The sequence below is a fragment of the Monopterus albus genome, unplaced genomic scaffold (genome assembly GCF_001952655.1).
Source record: "Monopterus albus unplaced genomic scaffold, M_albus_1.0 scaffold318.1, whole genome shotgun sequence".
NCBI classification, from domain to species: domain Eukaryota; kingdom Metazoa; phylum Chordata; class Actinopteri; order Synbranchiformes; family Synbranchidae; genus Monopterus; species Monopterus albus.
Genome location: NW_018128198.1, coordinates 816,724 through 828,878, shown reverse-complemented (window position 1 = coordinate 828,878; position 12,155 = coordinate 816,724). Strand labels below are relative to the sequence as shown.

At 45.0% G+C, this 12,155-nt stretch overlaps 1 protein-coding gene across 5 annotated transcripts in view; it reads right to left on the bottom strand.

Annotated features, from left to right (window-relative positions):
• The window catches only part of LOC109974034 (mitogen-activated protein kinase kinase kinase kinase 4-like), an 82,328-nt gene extending 72,571 nt beyond the window's left edge, over window positions 1–9,757 (bottom strand). For 2 of the 5 annotated variants that reach the window (XM_020624012.1, XM_020624011.1), the window contains exons 1-2: window positions 9,358–9,756; window positions 9,046–9,111 (exon numbers count right to left, since the gene is read on the bottom strand). In XM_020624012.1, coding sequence (XP_020479668.1) covers window positions 9,046–9,111; window positions 9,358–9,414 — 123 coding nt within the window. In that variant the 5' untranslated portion in view covers window positions 9,415–9,756. Of the gene's footprint in view, window positions 1–9,045; window positions 9,112–9,357 lie in introns of all 5 variants that reach the window. The other 3 variants (XM_020624010.1, XM_020624013.1, XM_020624014.1) reach the window with 3 other exon arrangements.
• Window positions 9,758–12,155: the final 2,398 nt, after the last annotated feature.

Here is a 12,155-nt window from a genome sequence, read left to right as displayed (position 1 = left end):
ATCATTTAGTTTATAAAGTATCAGAAAACAGGGCGCATCATAATTTCACAAACGTCTTCAAATAGCACCCCAAACCTGAAAAATATTCATATTATAATCACATCAACAAAGAAAAGCAGCAAATCCTCACATCTGACGAGCCTCATCAGTAAATGTTTAGCTTTTTGCTTGATAATTAAAAAATTAAAGCAATGAATCATTGTCAACTACTTCTGATTAATTGAACAACTGTTCCAGCACTATAATTTATTTATTTATTTATTTATAAGAATATGATATTCCTCGGTGAGGGTGCCCACGTAACGCAGGACTAGTCCCAAACCGCTGAAAGCAGGGTCAGGGATAGGGTAACCCTCCAGCAGACTCTTGTGGGTCTTCCGGCATTTAAGACATGTACAGCCACATGTTGCACTGGATCATCGTTGCCCAGGCCTTGATGCATGCCACAAGCATGGGAGCGAAGGAGTGGGCTGCCTCCTGCCGAAGAACATCGCCTTGGGAAGCAAGACTGAGGAGATGCTTTTGTCCAGCAGTGGAACAGCGGGGGAGCCAAGGTCTGTCACTCCCTGCATCCTAGTGAGTGGCTCAAAGCGAGCAACTGGAGTCCGTAGGCACCCAAGCCACTCGGCAGCTTCCAATAAAAATGGGCGGATGGCAGGAAACTCGGGCCAGACGGGGGTGTTTTTGCCCCGCTGCTTTGTCCGGTAGAAATTACCCATCATGTCAGATGGGGGAGGAGCCAGAGCCTCTTGTGGGAGAGGAATCCCCTTGTGATCTGCCACTGTTTTAATGATGTCAGGCAGCTCATGGAGCAACGCTCCAAAGGCCAGAGGCTGACCGGTGGCAGGAGCGTGCTTCTGCACCGGGAGGGGGCTCATCTGCGCCAGCATCCATGGGTCAATGGGAGAGCCGGGGCAGCCTCTGATGGAGGGAAGCAAGCCAATGGACTAGGGCCCTTCTGCACCGACCACACCAAGAAACTCCAGGGGGTCATCCGCCAAGAGATCATCACCACGGTTTGCCCAGCTGCTGTCATCGTTAGGCTCACTCGCTCTGATGGCGGCAAATGCCTGGCGCTGCTTCTCCACTATGGGCAAGCAAGCACAGAAAGGCCCGGGGGGAGAGTGCCAGCTCGGAGGCAAGCCCACAGCGGGGGTGTGGTTTGCTAGGCATGAAGAAGCCTGTATCTCAGCCTGGGCACAGGGTGATGGCAGTGCGGTGATGGCGGCACGGTGATGGAGTCCGGGGTTCAATGATCTTTGCTCTTTAGACACAACTAGCAATCGCTCTTTAGACTGCTGAAGAAAAAGAGGGAGACGATCTCGGGTCACACTGGCATTTATGACACCACGGCGGACCTGACTGAGGACAACCCAGTGCAGGGCACAGGGCGCCAAAGAAATCTCTTCAGGACTGCGCATGTGCGAGGTATAAACCCAATAGCGACAGGTCTTATGAAGCCTATATGAAATAGAACTGGTGTTTAACGGTGTATTTCAGCAGAGCTCTTACTGTGAACTTGCAGCGTTGTTGTCTTTGCCACAGTCTCACCTGTCTGTGCTCTCATACTCGCTGGCTAATCAAGTATACATCCAGAAAGTGTGCCGTCAAAGGTAAAATCCAGAGAATAATGGCGGCGTGATATTAGAGCAGGTTAAAAAGAAGGTGTCCAGCCACATGATGATGACAAGCTGTGAGAGTTCTCAGTTAACAGAACAGTCACTTTAACAGATCATCACTTTATGATCAAAGCAACAACAAAACAATCAGTTCATTCATTTTGATCATTCAGTCCTCTGTGAAGTAAAAGCTTCTCAGGACTCTCTCCGTTTTATACGATTCTGTATTTATATATCTTTGGTCAAGATGTCATGCTGGGGTCTGGGAAGTCCTACGTGCATTTTTGACATTTTAGAGAATAGATGATGACCCATTTAAAAATAAGGCATCATCATAAAACACAAACTCAGAGTTAGAGGTTCAGTCTCCACCCGAGCAAAAGGTGGTGCTCTTCATCTTAAAGCAGTTGTGTAAAAAACAGCAACAATAAACAGCATCTGTAACAAAAAGCTTGCAAGTACAAAACAAAAGGCAGAAGCCCTGCTGCTGATGTCTGAAGGTACCCACTGAGAATCACAGCCACTGCATCAGCGAGCATCAAGGAACATGACCCAGATACAGTCTGAGGCTGTGCAACTTATTTTTAACAGCAGCGAGCAGGCAGCACTGGTCACTGCGGACTCTCATTAACAATGGTACGAAGAATGTCACCTCTGTATAGCATAACAAATCTTTACTAGCACTTCTATAATTACTCCACTTGGGGTTTTATGCACTACAAACTCAAAGTATCATCTTTCCTGCAATATTCTTTATATTTAATCATCATGTACTTTAGCTGTACGGGCAGTACTTTCACCTCACTGACCCTTTGGCAACCAGTAAACCTCTGTAAGGACTTCACGTGCTAAACACTGAAACATTAGGTAAAAACATTTTAGCAGCAATGATCGAATGTGAAACGGTTACAACATCTTGTGGGGAACCTTTAAACCTAAAGAACCGGTATTTGATCATCAACACTGCCAACAATGACTAGGAGCCGACCTGGTCGGGAACACAAAGCAGCACAACTTCTCCATCAAAAACCGTGACAAAGTCCAGTTCCTGTTGCTGCAGCTATCAGTGGCAGAGCTTCCACTTCTTCTGTTTGGAAAGGTCACAGTGGTTTTGACCAAAAAGAAAAGTTCTCAGTGCTTTACTGCTGCTGCAGCCGTGCTCCACTTCCTGTGCAGTGAAAGGTCACAGCAGACAGGACTAACATTCCGGTTTGAATAGCCGGAAGGTCGGTGAGCCAGCTTTGCATGAGTCTGTTCCCTGTGACAGCTTTGCAGGTGCTCCACTTTACAGCCTGACCTGTATAAAATCCCCCACAGAACTGGAATAAGTAGAAAACTACAGAAACTGAAGAGGTGCGTCATTGTTTTCTGATATATTTCCTATTAAAAGAGCCAACAGCCAATGATTTGATTTTTTTAACTATACCAATAAGTTTATATAACCATCAATGGCCCAGATACTAATGTTTAAACTGGATGATTAAACAAATAGTTGGTCAGAAATTAGAGGTTCATCTAGGTTTATTTGTCAAGCAAAAATGAATTGAGTCTGCTTCTAAAATGTATATATTGGTTACAACAGTTGGCTGGACTCTGCAGTGGGATATTTATTTATCCATAACATTTCAAATAAAAATTCAGATAGAAGTTCATTTATATATTCATCAGTTGCAGTTCTGTCACAGGACAGAAACATTAGTATAATGAATATTACTCTTTTTTTGTGTTTGCAAATCTTGTAAAAAGCCAGAGTGAACCACCACAAGAGTGGAGACAAATGTAAAACATAATTTATGGATTGAAAGAGAAAGTTAGCAAAGAAAACTGAATGTCATGTTTGACAGTGTTTTATTGTAGCCGTGGCCAATATCCAGTATTTATTACAAAGCACCGGTCTCCTGTCCTGAACCAGATTCGCAGCCTTCAGCAGCTCTGTGTGCACTTCCTCGGCTGTAGATGTGGACTCACAGGAGGATGTGCACCTAGACACACATCTATGTGACAGAGCTCCCATTGAAACACCGCAGTGCGTTTGCCCTGAGGGGCTCAGAGCGATAGTGCTCCGCTCTACTGACGACAGGCTGCTGGGGTGGACAACCACACCCCGCTTCGTGTCATCAGCAACAGAAAAGCTTCTTTCCTGTTATAAAGTCGGGCCAAAGAGAGGCAGAGGAAGTCAAACGGTTTTATCCCTTTTATGTACGTTTATAGACCATTTTACTTTGATTTCCTGTTTCCAATGTGAGGCTTTGCTGTTTTTATCATTGTAAACTGAGTTCCTTTGGGTTTTAGACCACCTTAAAGCATTTTGCAGAAACTGCCTTAACGATGCAAATAATCAGCTGCAACCCCACAAAACATATGACTTGATTTGAAAATACTGCTTCCTGACAGTTATCACATCACACCTTCGCTGGCTTCCTGTGAGATCAACAAACACAAGCATCTGTGTCTTCTGGATCAGCTGCATTTACACAGGAGGTTATTGGGGAACTAATCACCAATTTAATAGAATTTCAGCTGTTAAAATTTAGTTCTTCTCTAAAATAGACCAGTGGCTGTAACGACAAACTGTGAAAGCAGCACAGAGTGAGTAGCCTGAGGCTGATGTGTTGTGTTCTCCAGTCTAAAAGGTCAACAACACCAACACTAGCTTTAAAGAGGCATCTCAGTGGAAGTGCTGCCTTCATCTACACAACACTGGAGCTTCACTGCTCGACTACACAACGGCTCCAGAGAAATGATGAAGGTTTCAACAGAGTGCATCCGAGTGGCACATTGCATAATTTAATATCATAATCTGAATCAACTCTGAAATGAAACTGCAAATCATTCTCTACAGTTTCCACTTGTGAGGACGTGGTGACAGTCTGTTTTAGAGGTTATGTTGGTCAGACAGCTCAAGCTAAACTTCACTACTGTCAGATATTTTAAAGATTTTAAATGATGACGCCAATAATCCAGACAAAAATTGTCTGAGTAATTTCAAGTGGAAGTAAGTATTAGTTACATCTTCCAATATCTTACACTCACACTGTACTCCTGGGCATGGAGAGAACATCAAGACAACTTATCTTAACCATTAACCATTGTTTGCACAGCATTCCTAAACCCCTTAATCACCCAGTCAGTAGGTTCTATACTGTTTGTCATGTCGTCATTTCCCCAAACTGCTGAGACATTTTAAGCTCATACAAGACGCCAACGGGGACTGAGCTGTGGTTTACTAATCTGGCCATGCAGCAAAGCCACCATCTTCTTCCCCGTGCACTGATAACTTCCGCTGTTTGACTACTTCCTCACAAACATCCTCTCACAACAGACAAGGTAAACTCCACTAGGGTTTTTTTTAACCCTGAGTTTGACTTGTTTGCACAACTCAGACATTTTATAGACTTGAAGGCAGCGTGTCTCAGTGAGGCTGATACTGCTGAAGCTCTGAGTCAAACTCAGCAAGTCATAAATGGGTTAAACCATTTCCTCAGAGAGGGGGATTCCCAGCCCCACATGCTGAGTGTGGTCTTACCCCAGTTTTCAAAGCTCCTTCTGCTTTAACTTCAAGTTTTCCCCTTGACCTCCTACCGTTTAATGGAACCAAACACCATTTCTTCATTCAGTCAAGTGTACTGGTGATGTTAAGCACTTTGCTTTCTTTTCAATTCATATCTTGTAATAAAATCACCAATTTTCCACGTGGTACACGCACATTTCCTAGCAAACTAACTTTCATAAGAGGAAAATATTCACCCAATGATGTATAGGCTACACATTAAGATGAGTTACACCGTCTCCAGATGTGTTTTCTATTGCATTTACTATTTTTGAACAAGTCGGAATAAAGCTGATCAACATGCAAATATCAAGCAAAAAGGATGGAAATGATGGAAAATGGGTGAAAGTGAAACCGTACTGCCAGACATTTTCACCACAAGGTTTCAGAACACAATCACAGAATAACCTTTTTAACGGTGTGGCCCCCAGCTTGATGTCCAGACTGTGAAGGACACACCTAGGTCCAACACTTTGTTTCTTTTTACCAACAAAATAAAAATGGCTTCTCTGTATTTCCTCATTTTTCTGTTTCTCCACCTCTCTCTGACCCATAACCCCCCTCCTGTTCATTTTTCCATCCCAACAGCTGTTGTCGGTGCACACAGCTTCAACAAGCGTCGGTCCGTCACACTCTGCAGCTATTCGCTGGCCTGGGAAGCCCAACCAATCAGCAAGTGCACATGTGCAGACCCCAACACACATGCACATGTTTTTGGGTCAGATGTTTGCAAGGCAGGCGGGGGGGGAGGGTTCATCCGTTCATCCTCACTCAAATTTGCAGAGCACATATGATTATGATTCACTGAATCCTGAGGAACTAAACTCAAAATGTCAAGGTTAATTTGGGATCTGAGGCATCTGAGCATTTCCACAACTGCTTGTCCACTGATTTATTGAAGCATTTACAGCCACTGCCGTCCGCCCCCGAGCCACACACACAAAAAAACACACACACACACAAATAAAACAAAAAAAGACCAAACACACCCACACAGCCATCACTGTGCCTAATTATGAGAAGGCCCTCGGCTGTGCACGCCATGAGGTTACACCAGAGCAAGCGCTCAGAGGCTCCCTCTAAGCCCACCTCATTGTCCATGACTATAAAATCGGACTCAAAGTGACGCTCATCTCAGAGGTGGAATCGCTGAACGCTACTGGTCACTTGTGTAATGCTCAGAGGCAGAATGGGAGACAGACCGTGAGATTGTTCTGTGGACACACACTCTAGTGCACACATGTAAAATAAACCTGCAAGATCACGTCTTCCCTGAAACATGTCACGTCATGCCAAAGGTTTGTATCAACACACTCGTGCAGAGTGACTGCAACTCATGGCCTTGGAAAACACAGAGTCTTGATGTGCGTGAGCGTACAGCTGAGTGCCATCCATACCCAGAGGATTCACCGTCAACATTTTATGACCTAATTCTGCTGCAGCCTTCCTCAGACTCCACTTTGAGGCCCAAAATGGCTGCTCATCTATACTTGATGATCCTCTGCTTGACATGTTAGTTATTTTGTGTTTTCTTGACCATACTGCATAGCAGTGCCAGGTTTATGTGACACAAGTAAAATAAAGCTTAGAATATACTTATTGCATGCATCATCTGCCCTTGTCCAGGGTTCACTAGTGCAGTACAAACTTTATGACTGTACGTCACTGTACAACAACATATGTGTGAACACATCTGCTGACACAGAAACCCAAAGGCAGCATGAACAGCATCATGTTGACATTAAATCTTTGGCTCCAATTTGAACCCTGTCAGGGCCTTAAAGCAGCGGTTACACTCGGCGCATTGAAAACTAAGTATGCAAACTGTGATGTCGACAGAGAGACAAAACAGTCTATACTCACGCTCGAGGCGCGCTCACCGACTGTATATAAAAGCTGGACAAACCCACCGTGATGTAACCCACTGGTTTTCTGAAGCTCCACTGTTGCCATATTGACAGTGGTTCCCTCTGCCTGCGACATCTAATCCAAAAATGAACAAAGAGCCGGAGCATGAGTGGAGCTGAGGTGGGATGAATGGGCAAAATGAAGCTAGCCACCAGCGGCCAGGCCCTTCTGTCAATCACTCAAAGCAGCCAAGACATTGGTTATGCATAACTTTTAGTCTCAATATAATTTAAATGGGTAAGTTATAAAATAAAATTCACCCCCATACAGTTGTCATGGAAGGGCAAATCAGCTAAAGAGACCAAAACCGTTTTTTATACCAGGCTGTAAACATGTTTATTTCTGCTGTCAAGTTGGGCGTTTTAACATGGGCGTCTATGGGGACTGACTTTATTTTGGACCAAGCCTCAAGCTGCCGTTCGAGGAACCACAGGTTTTGGCACTTCTGCATAGGCATCACTGGCCTCGGAGGTTGCCGCTTGGCCATGGTTAATTCACTGCAGTATTCCCCTAAACAATAGGTGGAATAGCTGCTGGAATAGCAGTAGAAGTGAATGTCTGTGGTAGACAATGTGTTGTAGCTAGCTAGCTAGCCTTCTACCTAGCTAGCACACCAAACCATACAAGTCTGTACAGGGTTGAATGAATGTCTGGAGAAATGGACCTGCCCACACACTCTTGTCCTTGGCTCGTCCATTTCCTACTTTTCCAGCCTTGTGCCATGGCTCGAACACGCCACGTTACATAGATCGAGAGGTGCATGAAATGACACCAACGTACACCGTTCAGAAAGCTTTGTCAGTTCCTCATCTTGTTGCTCTCCACTTGTGCGTTCCCATGGTGAAGTGACACCCACCTCTGGCTCTGCTACACTAACGCAGCCTTCAGTGTCACATGGCAGTTGGTATATCTTCGGCATAACCAGCAAAATCATCCAAGCTATTTAAAACGAACACTAAAGGCTTATTGGGTGTTGAGCATGGATTTGGACTGAGACTGCTGCAATGCCACACAGAGGAGAAGAAGAAGAAGAAGCACATAGTCATAAGTGAGAGCTCGTCACAGCTGAACACAGCTCTGACTTGCAGCTTATAGTAGGCAGAGGCCTGCAAGCAGGGTTGGTGTGAATGGCTGCAGGTCTAAACCAGGGGAATATTACCTATTGCTGCTCTCTGTCTCACATGACATAGATCCCAGCAGGTCACTTGGTGCCCAATACAAAAGCTTTGCTAAAGAACATATTCAAAATAAAAACAGCTGTAATTTCAAAGCCAAACAGCAGAAGCCTGGTCAGACTCTGCCTCTCCCCTTTCCTCTAATCTAGTTTCTACCAGGCAACAGCAGGATGGTGTCGCTGCTCCTCCCGGATGGAGCGGAGGAGCGGAGGAGCGGGGGCACCAGGTTTCCACCAAATACCTTTTCCACTATGTGTTTGTGTGTGATGGGATGAACGGGCCAATCCCCATGAATGCAGCACTCCAGCAAGAGCCTGCTGGGCAATGCTGTGCACAAATGCGCAATGAAACACCGCCCATCCAATGGCGCACAAGTCGGTCAGCGTGGTACAGGCTGTCGTGCACGGATAGGGCTGGTCTGATGGGCGCAAAGCAACGCGTGCGGTGTGCAAGGAAGAGGGCAATTTACTGCGGCATGGACGAGGAGACGAGGAGGAGGAGGAGGGACCTCTTCGAGACCAAAATAGCCTGGGATGATGTTTGCATCGCTCAAAAAAAATAAACTATATGAAACAAACAAACAAACAAACAAAGACCATGAGAAGCAGCAAGAGGCCCAGTGCTGAGAGAGAGAAACCAATCCGGATCGCACCGGTACCAAGTGACAGACGGGAGGGGACAGGTCCTAAAAGACGTGTTCCTGAGTGCGTGAGAGAGGAAAATGAAGTGGATAAATGCACGTTTGTCTTCTCGGTTAGGGCTTTGACTGTCACAGATGGAGGCGCACACCAACCTTGTAGACTTGTCCATAGGTTCCGTTTCCGACCACTTCTACCAACTCGAAAATCCCGGCAGGATCCTGGATAAATACACAAGATGAAGAGAAATTGACTTAGAATTAATGCCCTGTTACAATCGGGTTCGTTCGGCGCACACGCCGGCAGCGCCCGGCTGGCTGGCCTCCCATACCAGCGGATATCAGACAAAGAAAAGCCATCGCAGGGCTGTGTCAACAACTTTACTTCTTACTATACGGTAACATTTCTGTCTATAAATACGAGCAAACAATGTGCACTACACCAACGTGTATGTGACACACACTCACCCTGAGGGATGCCAGGTCTATATCCACCAGACTTTTGGCCGGAGAGTCGTTCGCCATTTTCGTAAGAAACGGTGATATGCAAGCGGAATATCGGCGTGTTGTCTTCCTTCAAGCCGACGGCGTGTGTCTCATCCTCGGTGGTTTTATTGTTAGTCCCGCTGGTGATATTTTCAGTCCAAGGCGCGTTTTCCCCACTTTGTACCGCCAGGAGAAGCTCCACCGCCGCTACATACCGACCTACTGCCGGAGACCTGCCTGCTCTCCCTCTCCCTGTCGGTGTGGATGTCTCTCTGCCGGCTTTCTCCGCCCTTTCTCTCTCGCAGTGTGTCCGTCTCCCTCCCTCCATCCATCCTCCGCCCCTCTCCTGTCTCTCCACCAGAGACAGCCCAAGAGTTTTGAGGGTCCTGAGCAGATTGTGATTGCCCCCTCACACCCAACAGTTTCCCTCTAAAATAGATTTATAGCTTGTAGACTTTATGTTGGACTGACCTGATGAAAATAAAACTTTCCTTGGTTATGGGAAAGTTAATTAGGCTAAACTTAATCAACTTATTCATACAATAAGTTCCAAGTAACTATAATAAGTAAGTGTCCTCTCGTTTACCATTTCCTTTTCTATCATTCATTTGTATCCTGCTGTTCTACTGGAGAGTGTGACGTCAGACAGTCCTATGTCCTGTCCATCTTACCTGTCAGCTGCTCATGTTGGCTAGAAAAACACCAGGCGCCACATGCTCATAACATGGCACAGAGATTCATTCAGATGTTTTCAGTCATCTCAATAGGTCGGTCACATTTTTATCTAATTTCACTTAGTAGCTGTCTGGAACTCTGAGGGCAGTGCTGGGTTGTCAGTAGGTCCAACACTTCAGTCCAGAAACTTTGGTGACTCCTGGCATTTTCCAGCGCCATCACAAGGTTTAGCATTTTATCTGTTGCATGAAATATCTTGCCAGCTGTGGGGAAGATTCCTGTGAAACACGTTAGTAACATTCAAGATCTCCAGATGGTAAATTCAGATGACTCTGGTGAACAAAGATACTGTACATGGGAAATGTAAACCATCACAGCATGTGAGAACATCAGTCACAAACAGTGTCAGCTGTGATAAAAGTCAAAATAAGCATATGGGGGTTTGGACATTTGAAACGTAAAATGTCACAGCTAGAAGTTTTGACGAGATTCAAACTGTCTGACCAACTTTCAGTGACCCATTTGCTTCTCTTCACTTTATCCATCTGTGCTGTAAAGTGCAGAGCTTTAAAATATTTGGTGTTTTTCTCCAACGTTCTCAACGTCTTTTAAATGTGCTGTCGCTCTGGCTTCATGATTATCAGTACTGCTTTACATACCGTATGTGTACAAACCCATGTAAACCTGGTCTAATCATTTTTATTGGATCATTATCCTCTTGAAAAGAAAACGTGGTTGTCCCATTTGACAACAGCACACAAGAGCATGAACGCATGATCTGATAATAATGCCTTCATATAACTTGCCTGATGAAACCTGAAATGCATTTTTATGCTTTATGTTAAATCTACTAGACAATAACTGCTGCCCTGCAACTTGTGCTGTGGTCTGTACTCTTGTACCTTTGACGTGTTATCCATAGCAGGATGTTTCAAGGATTTCAGGCTGGATGGCCATCTATGTAAATGACCGAGATGATTCTAGACCTGGAAAATACAGTGTCCAGAGTGGATCAACTCTCTGGAGTAACCCAGCACAGCTCAGTCAGTGTTGTTTTCATTAATGAACCTGTCTGTGCCAAAACAAAACATTATTGCTGTGCCTTATGTTTACAGGCAGGCATGTACACATTACATCTACATCTACATCCGAGTGTGCATGGTTGTGTGCGTGTTTGGAGCAAACACAGTTTTTATGAACTGCTTTTTCTTTTATGCTCAACTCAACACCTGCTGGACTAAGATGTGTGTGTATGAGTAAAACAAAGGAGGTGAGTGAAGAGCTTCATCAGTATCCGGTGAAGCGGGTTTGTCACCACATCACACTCTATATTAAAAAAGGGATTAAGATGAACCAGTTCTTCCTTAGAAGCCTCTACCCTGCAATGTAATTGTTTCCATGTCTGGTCCAGTATGTAAGTCCACTCAGCACCAGACCTTGTGTCCAGGTAATCTGTAAATTTCAGTTATTTCAGCCTCCTCTGTCCACACAGACGAGATTTGTTCTTGCTTGCAGCAGTTGGCACTGAGGTGATGGTCGGTTAAGGGGCTTACATGTGTGTATCCTTGCAAAAGGAGAAATTACTCTGCTAGAAGACCAAGAAAGGATTTTGACTATAAACCACACGTTGTGGTTTCTCTTCCGTCTCTTGTATGAACCCAGTAACTCAGCACCCCCAATTAAGATCACCTGAGCTTTGTTTGTTTGTTTGTTTAAGAAACCTCCCAATTCGCTTTACCTAGCAACTCACACTGTGCAGCTTCTATAAAACAGCTTCAGTGGCACAGCCTGAGAGGAGACTACACCCCAGTCAGGAAAGTGAGCAGCTCATCAGTCTCCTGCTCACCAGCATGTGATGGGTTGGTGCACTGACAGTCCATGTCAAACTTCCCAAGCCTCGTTCCTGCTCTCAGACTTGACGTTTCAAAGCCGGTAGGAAAACTGCATGGTCCTTGTGTGACTATGTGATGTACCTGCCCACCATATCAACACATGCTGTCCATTTCTCATCCTGTTACAATATCTTCTAATAGCCACTATATTAGAACACCTGTCTGAACAGGTTTCAGTTGTGTAAGGTTATTGTGTAATAAAATGAATAAAAC